Source organism: Eleutherodactylus coqui, chromosome 3 (assembly GCF_035609145.1).
Source record: "Eleutherodactylus coqui strain aEleCoq1 chromosome 3, aEleCoq1.hap1, whole genome shotgun sequence".
Classification (NCBI taxonomy): Eukaryota; Metazoa; Chordata; class Amphibia; order Anura; family Eleutherodactylidae; genus Eleutherodactylus; species Eleutherodactylus coqui.
Window position 1 is genome coordinate 200,821,227 of NC_089839.1, and position 22,169 is coordinate 200,843,395.

The 22,169-nt window shown below is 47.4% G+C and overlaps 1 protein-coding gene across 1 annotated transcript in view; it reads left to right on the forward strand.

Annotated features, from left to right (window-relative positions):
• The window catches only part of LAMB2 (laminin subunit beta 2), a 126,228-nt gene extending 110,105 nt beyond the window's left edge, over positions 1-16,123 (forward strand). Inside the window, exons 30-34 of the mRNA XM_066596778.1 lie at positions 805-1,012; positions 3,057-3,198; positions 3,634-3,810; positions 10,947-11,106; positions 14,334-16,123. Coding sequence (XP_066452875.1) covers positions 805-1,012; positions 3,057-3,198; positions 3,634-3,810; positions 10,947-11,106; positions 14,334-14,470 — 824 coding nt within the window. The 3' untranslated portion in view covers positions 14,471-16,123. The remainder of the gene's footprint in view (positions 1-804; positions 1,013-3,056; positions 3,199-3,633; positions 3,811-10,946; positions 11,107-14,333) is intronic.
• The last annotated feature ends 6,046 nt before the right edge of the window (positions 16,124-22,169 follow it).

The window sequence follows — 22,169 nt, forward strand, 5'->3', positions numbered from 1 at the left end:
GGCTGTGGGCACGAGCCCTTACTTATCTGCTATTCTCAGGCTGAAACCGCACTCATGGAAGTATATAAGCCTCTTCTGTAGACTTCTATGAGCCTGTCTGCAGCTATTGAGAACAGCTGATGAGTAATGGCACAGTGCTTGGGTGAATGGTGCAGCCCCTTCATTTCAGCGATCAGTGGGGCGGTCTCAGAACCCAGACCCTCACTTATTAAAACTTTTGACGTGTCTCTACACGTCAAAAGTTTTACAATAGTGCAATTACTCTTTAAGGCCCCTCCCACACATGCGTTTGTGAAAGGTTGAGTTTTAAATGCGGCATTCTAGAACGGCGTTTCTAAACACGTTCTACAGCTTTTTCAACGCACCACATCATTGCAATGGGTGATGCGGTGCATTACAAAGCGCTGCAAAAGCAGAAAATAGAACAGACAGCGATCGATTTATCGTGCGTTAGAAATGGCACGCTAAAACACTCGTCTGAGAAGCCCCATTGAAATCAATGGAGGCTCAGTACATGCCACTGAGATTGCGATTAAAACATCCATCAATGGACTGTTAGCAGCCACACTCCTTTTTTCAGGAATGAGATCACTAAGGGAAACCGTCAGCAGTTCTCCTTGCTGTTTGTTTTTATTTGGTAGTGAAAAGTATCTAGAGGATGGATTTTCCCAAATGAATGAATGGCACAGCAGGAGCTCCACTTTATTATTTTTGTATGATGTCTTCATGTTCGTTTCAATCATTGTTTACGGTCACTTCCAGTAGGAAACATTTAATAGCTGATATTCTTTATTGATGGAACAGAGGAGGGAGCAGACCCAGACAGCATAGAAAAGGTGGCAAGCCGCGTCCTGGAACTTTCCATTCCTGCAACTCCACAACAGATCCAACGCCTCGCAGAGGAAATCAAAGAGAGAGTGAGCGCTCTATCCGACGTAGACGCCATCTTGGATCACACGACTGCTGATGTCCGCAGAGCTGAGCAACTGCTAAATGAGGCCAAGAGAGCAAAGTAGGCTTTGTTTACTGCTTACATATTGTCGTGGTAAATCATTTCTTAGGACCTGCAATCGAACCAACTAATATTTGCTTTTCGGGTCACTCAATGACATATCTATCATATACCACATGACTGCTTTGGAGTCCAACACTGAACTGCTTCCGTCACACACTTATAGTATTGGCCTACAGCTGCGACTAGAGGGACGTCACTGCATACAAATTTAAATGGGCTGTACCAGGATCACAAGTTATCCTCCATCCAAAGGATTGTGGATAACTTGCTGATCATTGGAGGTCCTACTGCCCCCTCCAACTTCAAGATCAGGACTCCTGTATCCCACCCTTCCTGCACAGTCAGTGCTCCATTCACTTCAATGGGGCTGACTAAAATATTATCTCCGCAGTTACATTGAAAGTGAATGTAACGCTTCCTTGACCAATGCTCCACTGTAGGAGGTACTGTAACTCCGTAGTGAGGAATAAGGGCAACATGAGACCCCATTCTCAAGATCACCTGGAGTTTCAGCGGTGAGACCCTCACCGATCATCAAGTTATTCCCTATCCTGTCTGTAGGAGAGAACTTGTAATCTTGGTACAACCCCTTTAAGATAGGCCTACACAGTGACTTTGGTCTAATGACATGAAAATTGCTATGTCACATTGCAACATTGCATGTAACGATTCTCTATGGGGTCGTGTTGCAACCTAATACTATTGCGACATGACACTCGAAAAAAATCCAAACCTGTTGGATTTTGGGTCACAGCTTGCAAGTTGCATGCAACTTTGCTAGCGTAGACTACAAAACAGGTAGAGTGCGACTCATTTATAACTAGAGATGAGCGAGCATACTCGGAAAAGCACTACTCGCTCGAGTAATTTGCTTTATCCGAGTATCGCTGTGCTCGTCCCTGAAGATTCGGGTGCCGCTGCGGCTGACAGGTGAGTCGCAGCGGGGAGCAGGGGAGAGCGGGCGGGAGAGAGGGAGAGAAAGATCTCCCCTCCGTTCCTCCCCGCTCTCCCCTGCAGCTCCCCGCTCCGTGCCGGCACCCGAATCTTCAGGGACGAGCACAGCGATACTCGGATAAAGCAAATTACTCGAGCGAGTAGTGCTTTTCTGAGTACGCTCGCTCATCTCTATTCATAACCTATTTGCAATTTTGTGGTTTTCTTAACAGCAGAATTGCAGCTCTACAATAGTTGCTTGACAGCAAAAGGCAATCAAAATATCACACATTTTTGGAGACTTGAATAAAGCTAGGACTGGGCTACACACCAACTATGGTTGAGCTTCATCAACTTCACTCTTTATGCCACTCAGGACCCTCATCAATTAACTGTTTGAAAAAAGATCAGTAATGTCATGTTCATTTGTCAAGTGGCCGAAGAGCAATTCAGTCCTATTCAAGTGAATCGGATTGAGCTAATATTCCTGGCACCGCTGCTATGAAATATATGGCACTGGGTCTTATATGTAGTGAAGACGCCGTAGCGCTTGCCTGTGGATTGTCAACCCCTACCGATCATATATAGACATGCTATATATGTCATATATAGATATGCTACATATCCTGAGGATAGCTTATCAATATCGAAGATTCTGAAAATCTATTTAACTCATATACATATAGCTCCACCTAGTGGTGGTTAGAGGCTGCTCCTATTTTGATGAAACTTTAATTTAAGGGGTTATCAAGTCACTTAAATTTTTAATGAACCAATCAGAATGCTCTTATCTAACACTTTTCGAGTCCCCTACCGGTCTATGTTTTTCCTGGTCACTGGTGACATGTACAAGTGACTGCTGCAGCTAATCAGTGGCCTCGGAGGTTTTGTGTTATACTCCACTCTGACCACTGAATGGTCTTGTGGGTAATGTCATCCCTGCAACTCGGTAAACAAAAAACTGAATCGTGAGGGATTTATCAGGTGAGTAATGGTCCAATTTTTTGGGATCTTGCTTAGCCCCTTTAATTTACACTAAAGTTTTTTGTGGAAAGTAAAACTTTTATGAATTGAGAACCTGAACTTTGTAATGGCCATCTTTTTTCAGGAACCGTGCTGAGAACGTAAAGAGCACAGCAGAGTCTGTGAAGAAAGCTTTGGAAGATGGCAGAAAAGCACAGATTGCTGCAGAGGGCGCCATCCAAAGTGCTACAGACGACATATCAGACACAGAGACGAAGCTGGCTGCGGTAAGACAATGACCTGCAATCAAGGACCACTGCTAATAAATCCTTGGTGGGCTAGAGGAAAATGTCAGTGTATTTATTATCAATTCATCTAAAAAACGTAACTCCACCCAGTAGATATGTGCGTCCATTTTTATTTCTGCAGTGCCTCTAATAATCCGCTCTCATTTTGTGCATACACATCCTATGTGTCCTCCATGGTTAAAGGCTTAAAAATAAACTCTGTAGTCTGATGCTGAAGTCATGTTCAGGAAAGAAAGGGTGGAGTAACAGATGAGTGCACAACCAGACTACAAAGTGTATAGTTCATAATGAGATTTTAGATAGCGCTACAGATGGAGCAGCGTAGTCGAGGTTGTCATGTGGTGAGTTTTCATAGGACTGCAGGTAAACCTACTACACTATCCTAACTCGTCCTCTTCATGTTTTACACCATAGATCCATTCAGAAACCTCCAGTGCCGAGAGTCGTCTCAATGATGCCATGGATCGTGTCAGCCACCTGAACAAGCAAATTGATGCACTCAAAGTGAAACGGGCTGGGAATAGCCTGGCAGCAACGCGTGCGGAGGAATCGGCCAGCGCAGCCCTGGACAAAGCCAATGATGCAAAGAAGGTATGGTAGAGTTTATTGCTACTACACTGTACATTAAATGTGTGTTCACATGTGGTGGATTAGCTATTGATATTCCACAGTGGAAAAATCTGCAGCAAAATCCGTATCAGAATCTGTACTGTTTGGCGTGGATTTTGATGCGGATCCGCAGCAGACTTCATCCCTTCAATTTAAAGGGTAAAATCTCTTCCAGATCCATATCAAATTCCACAATAAATGGGTATGTTCAACACATACTGTATATGCTGCAAATTTGTCACCCCAGATTTGATTGAGGAAAATCTGCAGTGCATTAGAGTACAAGGGAAGTGGATCAGATTTAGGGTACGTTTGTACATAAATGCTGTGGATTTTCTGCTGCAGAATTCGCAGCATTTCTGCATCAAAAACCCTGCAAAATCCAAACCACTGGTGCTGCTTTTGACTATGAATCAGCTGTGTATCCGCAGATGATTTCAGCATAGCAGTTTATGTGTAATCAGTATTTATTTAAGTTTTTAAACAAATAGTACAGGTCACGCTGGACCAAACAGGTCTAACAGGAAAGATGCATGCAGGAAAACATTAAGAGATAGAAGCAGGAACAGTCCTAGGAAATGGTCCCTACTAGTGATGAGCGAGTATACTCGCTAAAGGCAATTGCTCGAGCGAGCATTGCCTTTATCGAGTACCTGCCCGCTCGAGATGAAAGCTTCGGGTGCCGGTGCGGGGGAGCGGTGAGTAGCGGCTGTCAGCAGGAGGGAGCGGGGAGGGGAGAGCGGGAGAGAGAGATCTCCCCTCCGTTCCGCTCCGCTCTCCCCCGCAGCTCCCTGCCCGCCGCCGGCACCCGAACCTGCAGTCTCGAGCAGGCAGGTACTCGCTAAAGGCAATGCTCGCTCAAACAATTGCCTTTAGCGAGTATACTCGCTCATCTCTATTCCCTACTCAACTTACATCTCTACCACATAATGTGGTAAAGAGAACAAAAACGTCTCCAGCAGCACAACCAACATACCATACAATGTGGGGAAGCTCCTAAAGTGCCCGCTCCCCGTTAGAATCCTGACTCCAAAGGAATTCAGATTAACCGTAGGCAAAAAAAGTTTTGCAAGCAGCACACAGGAATCCTTATTAAAGATTACATCCTTAGATGCGTCTTTATTGTGTCCATTTAAAAAGCGACATTTCGGCCCACCGCAGGCCTTTTTCAAGCTTAACATACTTAACATATAGCCCTTATTAAATAGTCATCACCATCAAATCAGTGCTTCACCTCAGACAACACCGCCACATACCTGTATCCTGATAGGCTGTCCAGGAGAGACCCACAGGTGCAGACCACTAGCAACCGTCCCTTCATGATGCAAATGCACCGACACAGAGATCTTTTGATGTACAGTGTAAGAGAGTTTGGTAGTTCAGAAGATATGGCCAAGAGTGGTCTGACAGTTTGGTTACCTCTAAATATTGTATTGCTTGCTGTTCCCACTTGGAAAATTTTCTGAGACGTGTCGCACCTCTGCAGGGTGCGTGTGGGGCAAAGAGAGGTGAAGTGCCTCCGTCTTTGAATAGTTGACCTTAAAGTTGGATAGGCGTGCATATATTTCGAACTCCTGCAACAGAGAGGGGAGCAAAATATGGGGCTGAGAGAAATACAAAGAAGTAAATCCTCTGTATATAGAGCAGTCTTAATTTCATGGTCCCCTACTTGTGTGCCGTGGATGCTTGGGTTGTTATGGATGCCAGTAGCAAGGTTCTCCATCACCAGCACTTAAAGCAACGGTGAAAGGGGACAGCCCTGTCTTATCCTATTGCGAATAAGAATTGGGGAGGATAAGAGGCCATTTGCCCGAATACTGGCTATGGGACATGTGTATGGTGCCAGAATGTGGCTTAAAAGCTTGAGGTCTAGTCCTATTTGTTTTAGGGTTTCAGCTAAAAAAACCTAGTGAACTCTATCAAAGGCCTTCTCCGCAACCACTGACAGAAGGCACAGGGAATCTGACATGGCCCTAGCTCTAGACAAGAGGAACAGAGTTTTGATAATTTTATCCCGAGCTTTGCATGCCTTGATGAATCCAACTTCATATGAATCAATTACAGATGGGAGACATGGAGCCAACTGGTTTGCTAAGACTTTTGAGTACAACTTTACATCCATATTTATTAATGATATAGGCCCATTAATGGACAATGTAGGGTCCTTGCCTGGTTTCAGCAAAACACTGATATATGCTTCTAATGATTGACTTGCGAAGAGAGAGACAGAAGATATCTGTGAAAAAACATTGGAGAGAAAGGCAGCAAGTTGCTTTGTTTGTAAAAGGCTGATATAAAGCCGTCAGGGCCTGGACTTTTCCCGGCTGATACAGAAAAGAAAAAGATAAAGATTTGATAGGTACTAGAAGCGGACCTTTCAGTAGACGAAATAGGGACAGCTATCTTGATTCACTGTTAAGTGTCAGAAGGACCGTCTATGCCTGTGGTGGCGAACCTATGGCACGCATGCCGGGAGGGCACACAGAGCCCTCACTGCTGGCACGTGCACCGACAGCTGCTCACGACAATGTTAATTACCAGCCGGGATGCCGCGGCTACCCGGACGATAATCACTCAGCAGTGCTGTTAGCGGCGCTGATCTCGGGTGCACACTGATGGCAGTATGTGCACCCCGGATCATCCTCCCCTGATCTCTCCTCCTTGGTTCCACAGTCCAGGCGCACACACTACAGTCCGCAGCAGTGCTGACACGAGCAGGTGCGACGCTTAGACGGCAAGGAGGAGATAATTATATAGGTCTTAGAAGGAGGGTGCTACAACTACTGGGGCTAGTAGTAATAGTGTCTCCTATATCAGCCCCAGTAGTAAAACTATTACTACTGAGGTCACTGTGTGTGTGTGGGGGGGGGGGGGGGCACCATTACTACTGAGGCCATTGTTGAGGAGTCACTATCACCACTGAGGCCACTGTGCGGGGTCACTATCACCACTGAGGCCACTGTGCGGGGTCGCTATCACCACTGAGGCCACGATGGGGGGGGGGGGTCACCATTACTACAGGGGTCGATATAGGAGACAGTATTACTATTGGGGCCACTGTGGGTGGGGGTGGGGGGTCACAATTACTACTGGGGCGGATATAGGGGACACTATTACTTCTGAAGACACTCTGCACATGGCAACATACCTCAAACTGACTGACAGTAGGTTTACACATGGTGGTAATGCTGTGGAATGTCTGTAGCGGAAATTTCTGTTGGAAATTACACAGCATTTCAGCATTCAAAAAAATGGTACGGATTTTGACTGGAAATCAGCCGTGTACCTGCAGCTGATTTCATACTATGCGGCGCTCCCCTCACCTCCTTCAAAGGCTTCCCACAGCGAGTGCTCCCCAGGTCAGGTGAGGCTACTACAGGTCGCTGGGAACCAGAAGCCGGGGAGCGCTGATAGCTGGAAGCCTATAGAGGAGGAGTGCTGCCCAGTATGAAAGCAGCTGCGGATACATGGCTGATTTCCAGTCAAAATCTGCATCACTGGTACTCCAGTGCTCCAGATAGGAAAAAAAAAAACACAGGACATTCCTCCCTGTCTATTTTGAAATGGCCCTGTCCTCTTCTTTATATAACAGAGGTTGTGATAAGACCCCGCCCCGGACATGTTGGTACTTTGCAATAAATAAGTGGGTTTGGGAAATTTGGTCTCTCTAAAAGGTTTGCCATCACTGGTCTATGCTATATAGCATGCCAAAAACATAGATGGGGGCATGTCTGTGAACTGTCCCTTTATATCATGGAGTTGCGAATAATATGATCGAAAGACCTCAAGGATCTTCGATGGGTTATGCGTGTCGGAGCCCACTGAATTTTTAATTGTGGGGGGATGTATGTTTGTGTGGCCCTGTGGGTGTAATAAGCGGGACAGGGGTCTGCCAGCCTTGTCAGAGTATTCACAATAAAAATGTTTGCACCGGTCCCTAAATTGTAGGCATTTTTGGTCTGAAAAGGATTTGAGCTCAGACCAGGCAATGGTCAGGTCAGCCAGCATTGAAGGCAAGGGGACCATTTATGTGAAAGTTCTAGTGTATGAATCTGCTACAGGAGTTTCGATAGTCTGAATGCCTACTCACGTTTTAGTTGCGCCCCATGTTTGATTAAGATGCCTTATAGCATTTATTTCAGTGCTTCCAATTGTACAGCAGGGGGGTGGAATTGGAGGCATGATTCGCAAAAAAAAAAAAGTTCAATGCGCTCCTTAAGGTCAACAGTCCATACAGCATCATTTAGGAGATTGTCATTTAGTCTCCATGTCCATGGCCAGTCCACATGGTCTGGTAAAGGATACAGCGAGAAAAATGGGATCCATAAAATGTCGCCAATAGACTCTGTGGGATGCCTGGATAAGGCGTGGTGAGCCAGTAGGAAATAGTCAATACGGCTGTAGGAGTTATGTGGATGAGAACAGAAGGTATGGTCTTTATCTTGTGGATGGAGAATCCACCAAACATCCACCAATATGAGGGAGTGTAGTAATCTTTTCAATTAATTTTAACCCATTCCCGCTGCAGGGCGTAAGTTTACGTCCTGGGAGCGGGGTACTTCCCGCAACAGGGCGTAAACTTACGTCCTGGAGATAGCGCGGGATCACATATGATCCAGCGCTATCCCGCAGCGGGAGCCGGCTGTCAGTCACAGCCTGGCGTCTCGCTGCAGCAGCGGGGGGACATCGGAGATGCGCCCCCGCTGTTAACCCCTTCCCTGCCGCGATCTAAGTAGATCGCGGCAGGGGAAGCGGGAGCGCGGCTCCCTCTGTGTCTCCGGCCGGAACTCGCGATGTCATTGCGAGAGCCCGGCCTGTCACCATGGCAACAGGACGCCAGACACTGGCGTCCTGTATTGCCTATGCCTGAGATCGCTGTATGAGCGATAAGGCATGGGAGAGCAGTAGCTCTGCCATGCCTTATGACAGCGATCATCAGGGCAGTGATTAAAGTCCCTCAGAGGGACACAAACAAACAGTGTAAAAAAAAAAAAGATTTAAAAAATGAATTAAAATAAATGTAAAAAAAAAGAGTAAAAAACCCATTTTTTATGCTTTTTCTCAGATTAGCATAAAAAAAGGTACAAAAAAAAATAAAACCCCACATATTTGGTATTGTCGCGTCCGTAACGATGCGTACAATAAGTTGCACATGCTTTTGACTGTGCACCGAAAAAACCGCTAAAAAAAAAGCTAAAAAACTGAGGCAAAATGCTCATTTTTAGCATTTTGCCTCACTAAAAACGCAATAAAAGTGATCAAAAAAGTCGTACGTACACCAAAATGGTACCAATAAAATCTACAGCTCGTCTCGCAAAAAATAAGCCCTCATAGAGCTCTGTACATCAAAAAATAAAAAAGTTACGTGACTTTGAATGCAGCAATTTAGAATAGAAAAAAGATTTCCAAAAAAAAGGGGTTTTATTGCAGAAAAGTGGGAAAACCTAAAAAAAATGTTAGAATTTTGGTATCGTTGTAACCGTACCGGTCTGCAGAAAAAATGGAAAGTCTCATTTATGCTGCATGATTAACGGTGTAAAAAAAAAAAAAAAAATCTATGGCAGAATTGATGCGTTTTCTCTCTCTGCTATCATTAAAAAAAAATAAAAAAATTTTACAATATAGTCTATGTACCCAAAATTGGCATCGATAAAAACTACAGTTCGCCACGCAAAAAACAAGCCCTTATACGGCCGCGTCCACGGAAAAATAAAAAAGTTATGGCTTTTGAAAAATGGAGATGGAAAAATACCAAAAAATCGCTTGGTCCTCAACGCCAAAATAGGCCATGTCATGAAGGGGTTAAGCGATAATTGTTGTGTGTAAATAGCCTGTACTTTGCAGGGAGGTGTGCGCTACAGCCACCACAAAATTGAACAAGTGAACAACAATCGCCCTGTATAAAAGCACATGGACAGCACTCATTCGTACGTACTGACAATTTCAAGTGACTATTCAGACGATAGTTGTCCTTTGTAAAACAACCCTAAGGCCTCCTACCCATGGCCGTGTCGGACACAGACAGTGGAATTACGCAGCGAAATCCAACATTGTGCCCCAAAAAAGCCCTATACTCACCCTCTCCAGATCCTCCGTGCAAGTCCCATCCGGCACGCATGTGCAGCGCAGCGCATGACGCTCCGGCGGTGGGCGGTGACGCGTAATCAAGCAATATTTCCGCTGTGCTCACAGTGGAAGTATCGCTTGACAGACTGCTTCCATTGACTACAATGGAAGCAGGCCGCGCATTTTTTCGCGGCAGATAGAACATGCTGTGATTTCTTTCACGCTGTGGAATTTCGTAGAATTGCGCAGTTCACGCTGTGGTAGAATTCTGCAGCGTGAACATTGCAAGGCAAAAAGCTATTAGGTTCAATACAACCTAATAGCTGCGAAATAACGCAGCGGATTTCCGCCATGTGAAAAGCGGCAGAAATCCGTCTGTGGGAATTAGCCCTAACACAAATGGGAGATGTTACAATGCCTCTAGAGTGGTACCGATTGGAAGGCAGCATTCCGCCAAGTCAATGTCTGACTTTTAACAGGCCTTGTAACAATGGCTGGGAATCTAAGCCAAAACCAGAGTATTCTCCAGATGGATAAGATACCCACGTACGGACAGCTGTTTCAGGGTTTTTGCCCCTCATTAGTAGGTATACTGGCTGGCTATGTGAGGGGTCAATGATGTGGGTCGGGAGGGGTACAGTAGCCTTAAAAGCCTACCAGGTGCTCTTCATAAGGAGAAACTATAGCTAACACATAGCTATACAGTTCTTTGTAGTCTCTAACCATGTGGAGACACATAGACCTGGATAGGAGCTGTATGCAGAAAGTGAAAGTGGCTTTCTTTTTCTTTTTTTTTTTTTTTTTTTTTTTAAGTATTTTAAAGCAAAAAAAAATACATGCAAAAGTTAACACACCCATTTATGGGTTAATATATTAAGTACCTACTGCTACTACAGCTGGAGAGGGGGCAGGGTCTGTTTGCACTGGGATGTCGGTCCTCGCAGGTACACATAAGCATTACTTACACTGAGTTCTATGCATTTTTGTCCCTTTTTGGTGCTTAAGTTCCTTTTTAAAGATACTAATAACAGTCGCACTTAATGTCTTGTAAGGTGCTGGACGGACAGCTTGGAGATCGATATAAAACTGTACAAAATTCTGTAGAGCACAAAGCAAAAAACATAAAAGACGCAAAGAATAAAGCAGATCAGCTACGGGATGAAGCGAAGCAGCTGCTGGACAACGCACAGAATAAGCTGAAAAGGCTTCAAGGTAAAGTCAAATGGCACGGGGCTCACAATGGCAGACTATCAAACTGTATATCTATGTACTCGTACATATAAACAATGCATTCAGAAAGTTTTCAGACCTTTTCACTTTTTTTTTATATTTTGTTATATTGTGGTCTTGTGCAAATTAAAAAAAAAAAGTCATGTTTTTTACCATCATTCTGCACTCAGTACCCCATAATGACAAAGTGACCACAGAATATTAGAAGTTTTTGGAATTTTTTTAAAATGAAAAACTAACATTTTGCATTGACATAAGTATTCACAACCTTTGGTATGACACTTCAAAATTTAGATCTGGAGGCCTCCCTTTTCTCTTGATCCTCTTTGAGACGTTTCTACACCTTAGGCCGCCTGCAGACAAGCGGGTTGGATCCGGCGGCGAGGATTCTCGCCGCAGGACACGACCCCAGCGCCTGCAGAGAGGAGCACATACTTACCCGCGCCCGGCGGCCCCGGCTCTTTCATGTGCCGGCTGCTAGGCAGCCGGCGCATGCGCAGATTGGAGCCGGCGGCCGGGTGAGTAACATTTCTGTGCGGGGCTCTGTGAGCCCCGCACAGAAATAGGACATGCCGCGGTTTGTTTGCCGCGTGATATTTCGCGTGGCCAAACCGCGTCCGTCTGCATAGGAGTGCGTATTGTTATGCACTCCTATGCAGGCTTTCAGTGGCGGAAATCCTGCCGCGGGATTTACGCCCGTGTGCAGGCGGCCTTAACTGGAGTCACCTGAGGTAAATTCAGTTGATTGGACATAATTTTAAAAGACACCCCCTGTCTATATAAGGTCTCACCGCTCCTAATGCATATCAGAGCCAAAACTAAGCCATGGGGAGGAAAGAACTGCCTGTAGAGCTCCAAGACAGAATTGTGTGGAGGCACAGATCTGAAGAAAAAGTTTCTGCTGAACTGAAAGCTCCCAAAAACCCAGCGGCCCCCATAACTCTTACATGAAAGAAGTTTATAACAACCAGGACTCTTCCTAAAGCTGCCAACCCACCAAACTAATTGGGGAAAAAGGGCCTTGGTAAGAGAGGTGACCAAGAACCCAATGGTCACTCTGGCTGATCTCCAAAGATCATATGTACACATGGGAGAAACATCCAGCAGGTCAACCATCACTGCAGCACTCCACCAATCTGGGCTTTATGGCAGAGCAGCCAGAAAGAAACCTCTCCTCAGTAAGACACATGAAAGCTGCCTGGAGTTACCAAAAACACCCTAAAGGACTCAGACTGTGAGAAACAAGATTCTCTGGTCTGATGACACCAAGATGTAACTTTTTGGCCTCAATTCTAAGCATTACGTCTGGAGGAAACCAGGCGCTGCTCATCACCTGCCCAATACTATCCCTACAGTGAAGTCTGGTGGTGGCAGCATCATGCTGGGGCAGGGAGACCCGTCATGGTTGATGGATAGTTGAATACAGCAGTATATTAAAGTACAGAGATATTCTTAAGGAGAACCTGATCCAGAACACCAGAGATCTCAGACTGGGCAGAAGGTTCACCTTCCAACAAGAAAATGACTCTAAGCACACAGCCGAGACAACACAGAAGGGGCTTAGGCCTCATGTCCACGGGGAAAATCAGGCCCGCTACGGATTCTCCATGGAGAATCTGCAGCGGGTCCCTCCTGCCCCGCGGACATGAGCGCTGAAAATAACAATAAATAAGAATAAACTCACCTCCCATCCGCTCCGTTTCTTCTCTTCGCTGCGGCGTCATCTTCTGTGCGTCGCGGCCGGATCTTCTTTCTTCGGCTCGGCGGATGTGCAGGATGACGTCGGTGACGTGCCCCGCGCATGCGCCGGCCCGAAGCAAAATGATCCGGCCGCAACTGAGAGAAGATGGCGCCGCGGAGAAGAGAAGAACCGGAGCGTGTGAGTAAACTCTGATTTTTGTCTCCCGCGGATCCGGACGGCTTCCATAGGCTTCAATAGAAGCCCGCGGGAGCCGTCCCCGCGGGAGACCCGCACGAAAATGGAGCATGGTCCGGATTTTTTCATGCTCCATTTTTTTTTAAATTCCTTTTATTGACGATCCGCGGGTATTTATCTACCCCGCGGGTGGTCAATGCATCCCTATGGGGTGCGGATCCGCGGGCAGGAGAAGAGCTAAAATCCGCTGCGGATTTTAATTCTTATTTTGCCCGTGGACATGAGCCCTTAGGGATAACTCTGTGAATGTCCTCGAGTAGTCCAGCCAGAGTCCTGACCTGAACCCAATGGAACATCTCTAGAGAGACCTGAAAATGGCCATCCACAGATAGTCCCCATCCAACCTGAGACAGCTTGAAAGGATCTACAAAAAAAGAATGGCAGAAAATGCCCAAATCCAGGTGTACAAACCTTATGGCTTCATACCCAGGAAGACTGGAGGCTGGAATCACTGCCAAAGGTGTCTCAGCTAATAAGTATTCACACCCTGTACTCAAGTTATGTCAAGATTTCTAACATTCCGCAGTGGAATCCACTATGTAAAGTAACCCTAACAGAAAAAAATGGATGCAAAAAACATTGCTGTAGTTTTCCTTTTTTGACTTTGTATTTATAAAAATGCTACATCTTTTAAATCCTGTGAAAAATAAGTTTGTTGGAAGGTAACCATGGGGAACCAGAAGCCAATGAGCAGCCAGTTCTATTTATCAAAGAGGCAAAGTAGCCAATCATATGACAAGCAGACATATTCAAGCATGGCTACTAGTAATGTCACTGTCAGTATACCTTGACTTGGTTCTTAAAGGGGCCGCCTCAGATTAAGACATTGCCTCCAAAATAGCACAAACCTATCTGCTATGTATACACGGGCGCAATCTGCATCCGAAAAATCCGACATAGATTTACTTCATAATCCATGGGAGAAAACAGCAGTTTTCTGTACAAATCCGAACACGGATTAGCCCTTTCAGTGGTGCTAGCCTGTATACTGTTTTCCCAACATGGATTATGCATCTAGAGGTGACATGTCACTTCTTTGCTTTCTCTACCTGGATTTCAAATCCATGCCATATAGTTTGCAGCGCAGATTTCCATTCAAATGAATGGTACACTTTTGGACTTGGATTTTACCATCGATTTGTTATGGATTCCGTGTCAAATCCAGTGAAATCCGCCCTGTGAATGTGGCCATAGCTAGATGTGTACTGTAGAAAATTATATAGCTACCGCAAAAAAAGCATGAATTCACTAATATTACTGTTACCGATTACAGAATTAGAGGTGAAGTATGAGAAGAATGAGGTTGTCCTCCAAGAAAAAGTAAGACAGCTGGATGGTCTGGAAGATAAGATGAAGACGATCCTTGAAGCCATAAACCATCAGATTCAGATATACAACACTTGTCAATAAAGAAAATCACATGTGAAGGACCAAACACAAAGCCTCCAGGAATAGAGATGGTTCCAGCAGACAAAGTGAAGTACTACATTACTTGAAGGGGTATTAAACAAGGGATATACTTTGCTTAAAGGGCTTGTCCATAGTGGCTAAAAGCAGCAATATTTTAAAGTGATTGTCCGGGACTTTTATTATTAATGACTTATTAATAGTCATCAATAGTTGATCGTCGTGGATCCGCCACTTGGGATCCCCACTGATCAGCTGATCCTGAGCCTGCTGTCATTGTGGGCAGCGCTGGAAGAAGATACTCCTGTCAAGATTGCAGCCCAGTTGGGTACTACAGGCACAGTTTCCATTGAATTCAATGTCAGCTGTGCCTGTAGTAGTATACAGACAGTGCTATCTGCTTCCACAGCTGTCTACCCTGGCAGCTATCAGCTGATTGGTGGGGATATCAAGTGGCAGACCCCCGCCCCAATCAACTAATCATCAATGGTAAAGGTCCTAGACAACTCTTTTTAATATTCTGTATTAGCTTAATATTTTGTATTAGTTTAATGCCCCTTTAAATCATCATCCAGTCTTCTGTATGGAGTGGTCACAGATATTTCACTTATCCTAACACAGGACCTTTAATGATGCTCAGCGCCCAGCGGTCAACATATAATAAAACTGACCTGAGTGTCCTTGTTACATGCAAACTGAAATTTTGTAAGTTTTTAAAACTTAAATGCAGTGGGGGAAATTTATCACCATGGGCATTTATAATGCCAGTTTTCTGACAGCTTATCTTCCCTTCTAGATGATTGTCACATCTTTGAATATATCTAAGTCTTTATTCACACAAGCGTATATACCCAGTTATTTACCCGCGTAAATATGCGGGGCCAGCTGAATGAATGCATTGAATTTAATGTATTCTTTCTGATGGCCGGTGTATTTACGCGGGTAAATAGCTGCGTATATGCGCTCGTGTGTATACAGCCTAAGGGCGGCTTCAGACGACCGTATATCGGCTGGGTTTTCACGCCTGGGCAATATACGGTGTCCCTCTCTGCAGGGAGAGGAGGCTGGAAGAGCCGGGAGCCGTGCTCTGAGCTCCTGCCCCCTCTCCGCCCCTCGCTAAGTTCCGGAACTTAGCTTCACTCCGTCCCGCCCCCTTCCATTGCAAATAGTGGTGAGGGGTGGAGGGGAGGCGGGAGCTCAGTGCACTGCTCCCGACTCCTTCAGCCTCCTCCCCCTGCAGAGAGAGACGCCGTATTTCGGCCGGGCGTGAAAACCCTGCCGATATATGGTCGTCAGAAGCCGCTCTAAAGGTGTGGAGTTACTTTGTACTCCACCAAGCTACTGGAGTCAGATTGCGACAAATTTTGCAACTTTTTAAAGAGTCACGTTATAAATATCTCTACAAACCTCACTGAACTCAAACACTGCCACCTTTTCTAGACACTTTTGAAGAGAAGGCGGAACATCTGTTCTTTTTGGTGCAAATTAATAGCAAATCTGTCTAAATTGATTTGCACCAAAAAGGTGCAACTCACATTAGAATTCAGTTGCATCCTATTAATAAATGTGCCCCCGTGCGCACACTCACAACCATTTTTTATCTCAATACTTCTAAAATAAAAATGAAGCAACTTTGCAAAAGGTTTTCATTAAAAATTTCCTATTGTGTTTTTTTTTCGTGTCAACAGCTCCGAGGCAGAGCTATGTGTCTCTATGTTAACAGACAACAAATCACTCCTGTGTAGTTTGATCCTTTGTAGCCTTAGGCCGCCTGCACATGGCACAGCCGGATTCCGCAGCGGAATCCGACCCTGACAGCAGCTGTTTTTTGCTCGCACCTGTCATTTCTGTTCTTCATTTGTACTGCGGATGGACCCGACGGCACAGTACAAATTTTTTTTCCCCACACCATCACTAGGCAATGACGCAGAATCTGCGACCTGTCTGCAGTGTTAATTGCAGATGGGCTGCGGGTCGGAAGGCTTCCTTTGACTTCAATGGAAGCCGTCCGTGCGGAATCCGTGCAAAAATGGAGCATGCTGAGATCTTTCCTCCACTTGCAGAAACTGCAATTGGTTTCTGCAAGTGTGCAGCAAAAAGCGTTTTTCCATAGCATGCAATGGACGGTATTTGCTACAGATCCGTGGTGCGGATGCCTGCCACGGATTCTGCAGCAAAAATCTGTTCGTGTGCAGGCGGCCTTATTCCCTTCCATCTGTCTCCTATTTTATGGTAACGGCTTTGGTGGGTTAGAAAGAAGTAAAGAACAGATAAAGGAATGGGACTACAGGATCAGAGTTTTATATACTTCTCCATAGCATTCCAATAATCTGGACTATTTCATAATCTGGCACCTAGCTGGTCCACTGGAGCCAGATAAAAGAAATCTAACAGTAATGATAATAAAATTTAGATAGCAGCATTTTAAGGTGATGCTCCGGTCTTTAGAGATTGTGGGAAAGGAGTAATATTACCTGATGAACTTTGTTTCCAGCTATCTGCCGCAGATCTGCTGTTTTCCCGGGTTTTTGTTTTCCAAAATGGCTGCAGCATTTCTCTGACTACCCAATGTACACTGCACATTAGTAGTGTCTTAAACTACCAATGCACTGCAACTGCTCTCCGATTTTCCAGTGCTGCTCACCTGAACAGTGCCGGCTAATCTGAAAGCAGCATGAAGCTTTTCGGAATACTGATGCACGATGTGCACTGAGTTTTGCAAGAACCATGGCCATCTTGAATGACCGAAGAAGGGTCGGAAATCAACAGATCCACTGCAGAAACGCCGCAAGCTGTATTTCTCATGTAATATTACTCCTTCCACTCCAGTCCCGGCCATCTCTTCCAGACCCTTACTATCCATTTTGGCCTCTGACCTGGCCGCGGCCATTCTCTCTAGCCCAGGCGTCCACTCTGACTCCCGACCTGGCCTGAGACACTGTGTACACCCATTACTTATCCAGTACTGATCCCGAGTTACATCCTGAATAAAAACGCAGAGGTGAGAGAAAAAAAAAACGTACAAAGACATAATGTAACTTTCCGCGGGAGACGCTACATATAGCAGTGTCACAGTAAAACAAACACTGTGGGTATGGCCGGAGGCCTAGTCCTTGTCACGGTGCAACCGAGTGGTAACACAGGGGAAATGCTTATAGAAGTATATATGTATATCACGTCGTGACGCCACCATTCCCACACCGTTATTCTATGCGGCAGAGTAATAAACACTAGACAAGTGTATCGTACCTTGGGTCCTCAGGAACGGTTGAGGCCTGGTAAAACATTACTTAGTTTAACTTTGCACACAAGTAATTACAGGTACATTTACGGCAGTAGTTACAGGCAGAAGCTCAGAGGTTGGGAGGAAAAAAATACACAGGAACACTACGGCCCTATAGTCCACGTTATCTATATGTCACCGGTCCTGGACACAAAATATACTTCGGAGGAGGTAAAAAGACAAGAACCTCCCCACATACTCTCTGGCAAGAAATCACTTAGAGGAATGCTCAGCCTAGAAGCACCCTGCACATTCTCCGCGTGGGTGTCAGAATCACATACCTCTGTGTGGTGATCCTATTGGCACAGCCACACAGGAAAAATAAATGCCTGTAGTGTGATCAGGTACCTGGTTTTTGTGAAGTAGGATGTTGAGGGTTGTGTGCTCTCTCTTTCTCTGGCATGGACTCACTCCTATTACATCCACTCTACATGCGATACGGGTTGGGGCGTAACTTTAGGGGATGCGGTTACACCCGGGCCCAGGAGCCTTAGGGGGCCCATAAGAACTCTTTTCTCCATTGAGGGAGCCCAGTGCTATGAATAAAGCATTATAGTTGGGGGTTCTGTTACTGATTTTGCATTGGGGCCCAAGAGCTTCAAGTTACGCCTCTGGCTACAGGTATTCATTCCTCTTCCTCTATCTTCACCAACATGGAAGCTGATGGTGCTCCCATGCGGCTCTGTGTTAGCTCAGAGCAGCAGGTAAGATGGAACCCTGCTCCAACACGGATTGAAGAAGACCGTTTCCCGCTCTTAGACACTCACTTTTATCACCTCACTTGTACCACGACACAGTAGGATAGATACATCCAGCAACAGAGCTGACAGGCAATGATTTTAATCCTCAACTGCGGGGAGGATTTTCTCTTCCGTCAACACTAAACACCGTGCATTCCAAATGTGAAACCTGACCACTAAGCTGACTAAGAATAAAGTGCAGCGGTCCCCGTCACCAAGGTCCCTGAATGCCCCATAAACCCATTCCGCATAGGAAAGGCCAACCTGGGCCAACCAATGGAGGCTCCCACCCGATTGTACACCTCTGTATTGAATGGGCACTGAAGCAGGAAATGCTCCATGCATTCCAGCACGTTGATGCACTCCCGGCAGGGGCAACCCCTATCCACCAGTGGTGTTACGGCACTCTGCCCCCCGAGCGCCAAGTGGGATGCCCTGATCTTCCCGCACCCCACTGTCCCTGCCTACTTGCCTCGGCCCTGGCTAACCCCAGGCGGACAACTGGACGGCGGTCCCTGCTCTGGCTAGGGACCTGGCGGCTGACAAGCAGGAAACTACCTAATGGGGGGAACAGAGTGCCGAGAGAGGAGGCAGATGAATCAGACCAACAAAACTGACAAGGCTGGAGATGGAACTCACAGGCAAACTGGCAGGGTGCTGGATAGCAACTAGTGCTGACTGGGCCAGACTAGATTAGAGGCAAACAGAACCAACAAAAACAGACAGTGATAGGGGACCAGAGGGAGCTGACCGACAACTAGGGACTGACTGAGGGAACGACAGACTGGCTAGGTGCATGCAGAACCAATAACTGGCAATGAGCTCAGTTCACTGCCAGTCTTTTAACCACAAGGTTCCGCCCAGGGGCGGAGAGTGGGAGGAGGCAACTCCACCTACTGCTGTATAAGAAGCACAGAGGAGTGCGGGCGGCACCCTATGGGCGGGCACGCCCACGCCGCCGCCCACTGGCCAACCCAAGCTGCTGGGATGACCTCGACACAGGGCTCCAGGCTGCTGGAGCCGACGCCGGAGCGACGCGCGCCGACCGCGGGACCCCATGCCGCACTGTATGGTAACATTACCCCCCCTCTGACGGGGGACCTCCGGGCCCCCGGAAACTCGACCAGGCTTATCCAGGCAAAGGCTGTGAAAACGCTGTACCAACCCGAGAATGTGACCCTCCTGAGCGGGCACCATGGACTGATCCTCAGGTCCATGACTTCGGTAGTCTGTGGCTGCCCCATTTCCTTCAGGGCCAACCGTTGACATATCGTCATTTTTCAGGTGGTCTTCCGAGTCAATGTCCAACCATTCGCCACTGTCTTTTGACCCATCCTCGCTACCAATGACGCTGCCTTCAACATCTGAGGCCTCTCTAACGTTAAAATCACTGTCATCTGAGCTATCATACTCCAAAAAACTCTTCCGGGCCCCCAAATATTGTACGGTTCCTGGACCCCGGCAAGAATCCAGGACCTCCTGGGCCTTGTGTTCAACTTCATCACAGACCAGGGTGGGCGGCGGGGGACCGGAGGTGGGCATCACCGAAGAGACAACAGGTTTCGACAAAGACTTATGGCACCCCGTGCGACCCCTCCTTTTGCGATTTCCAGAGGACCGGTACCCCTTCTGTTCGACTGAGCAGGGGGGAGGGGGAGCACGATGGCTATGGCAGGACGGCCCCCACAGGGTTAGCTCCCCAGTGGCCCAATCGAATTGGGGGTTGTGCAACGCCAGCCACGGCATCCCTAGTACCATGTCTACCGACATTTTCTCCATCACCAGGAATGATAGACCTTCCAAATGGCGACCCCCCACCATGAGTTGTAACACTGGGGTCCTCCATCGTACCAAGCCCGAAGCAAGAGGAGTAGCATCAATGCTAGCAAAACGAATTGGCGTCTTCAGCGCCACAAATTCAGCCCTCAGGGGCTCAACGAGACGCATGCTTATCAGGTTAGCAGCTGCTCCGGAATCAATAAACGCCTGCCCTAGGCGGGAGAAGTTCCGGAATCTAACCTGGCAGGGTATCAGAAGTCTAGGACGTACCTGAGGTCCTAGGCGACTCTCCCTGCAGTCGCCTAGGACTGGAAGTCTTTCTGCCGATTCAGACTGTGGACGCTGAGGCCTCCAGGGGCAAGTTATCACCCGATGTCCAGCTTTCCCGCAGTAGAGACAGCGATTATGTAATAACCGAATCCGGCGTCGCTCCTTGGGGTCCAGCGGGTCCAGTTCCATAGGTTCGGGAACAGAGACTGGTACGGACGGGGAGGGAACAGGACAAATGACCTCCCTGACTCTATGGGTCGGTCTATCTTGCTTCCCAGCCCTGAGCCTCCTATCTGCCTTCACTGCTAACTCCATAGCCTCCTTTAAGGACCCGGGAACGGGATGGGAGATCAACAGTTCTTTGACCGCGTCCGAGAGACCTTGCATAAAAACGTCTTTCAGGGCGCTATCGTTCCATGCAGTATCACCCGCAAAGCGTCTGAAACTGGAGCAATAATCCTCCACACAAAGCGACCCCTGATGCAGCGCCAGCAACCGCGCAACCGCCAACCCCACTCGGTCCGGTTCATCGAAGATACCCCCGAGTTCCTGAAAAAAGGAGTCCACCGACTGCAGGGAGGGGGAACCCTCGGGAATGGAAAAGGCCCAAGTCTGGGCAGAGCCCCGCAGCAGGGACATTATAAGCCCGACCCTCTGGACCTCCGAGCCGGAAGAACGGGGACGCATCCGAAAAAACAGGCGACACGCCTGTTGGAAAACGAAAAACTTGTTCCTCTCCCCAGAGAACACCTCGGGAAGAGGGCACTTGGGTTCGGGACAGGTAGAGGCGTTCTGCTCCTGCGACAACGCCCACTGCTCCTGGGCCACCATGCGAGCTGACAAATCCCGGATCACCGACACCAGGTCTTGCAGCTGGTTTGCAAGGGCGCTGATCGCCGCCATGAAAAGAAAAACAATATTTTAAGGGCCAGTTATTATGTTACGGCACTCTGCCCCCCGAGCGCCAAGTGGGATGCCCTGATCTTCCCGCACCCCACTGTCCCTGCCTACTTGCCTCGGCCCTGGCTAACCCCAGGCGGACAACTGGACGGCGGTCCCTGCTCTGGCTAGGGACCTGGCGGCTGACAAGCAGGAAACTACCTAATGGGGGTAACAGAGTGCCGAGAGAGGAGGCAGATGAATCAGACCAACAAAACTGACAAGGCTGGAGATGGAACTCACAGGCAAACTGGCAGGGTGCTGGATAGCAACTAGTGCTGACTGGGCCAGACTAGATTAGAGGCAAACAGAACCAACAAAAACAGACAGAGTGATAGGGGACCAGAGGGAGCTGACCGACAACTAGGGACTGACTGAGGGAACGACAGACTGGCTAGGTGCATGCAGAACCAATAACTGGCAATGAGCTCAGTTCACTGCCAGTCTTTTAACCACAAGGTTCCGCCCAGGGGCGGAGAGTGGGAGGAGGCAACTCCACCTACTGCTGTATAAGAAGCACAGAGGAGTGCGGGCGGCACCCTACGGGCGGGCACGCCCACGCCGCCGCCCACTGGCCAACCCAAGCTGCTGGGATGACCTCGACACAGGGCTCCAGGCTGCTGGAGCCGACGCCGGAGCGACGCGCGCCGACCGCGGGACCCCATGCCGCACTGTATGGTAACAAGTGGCC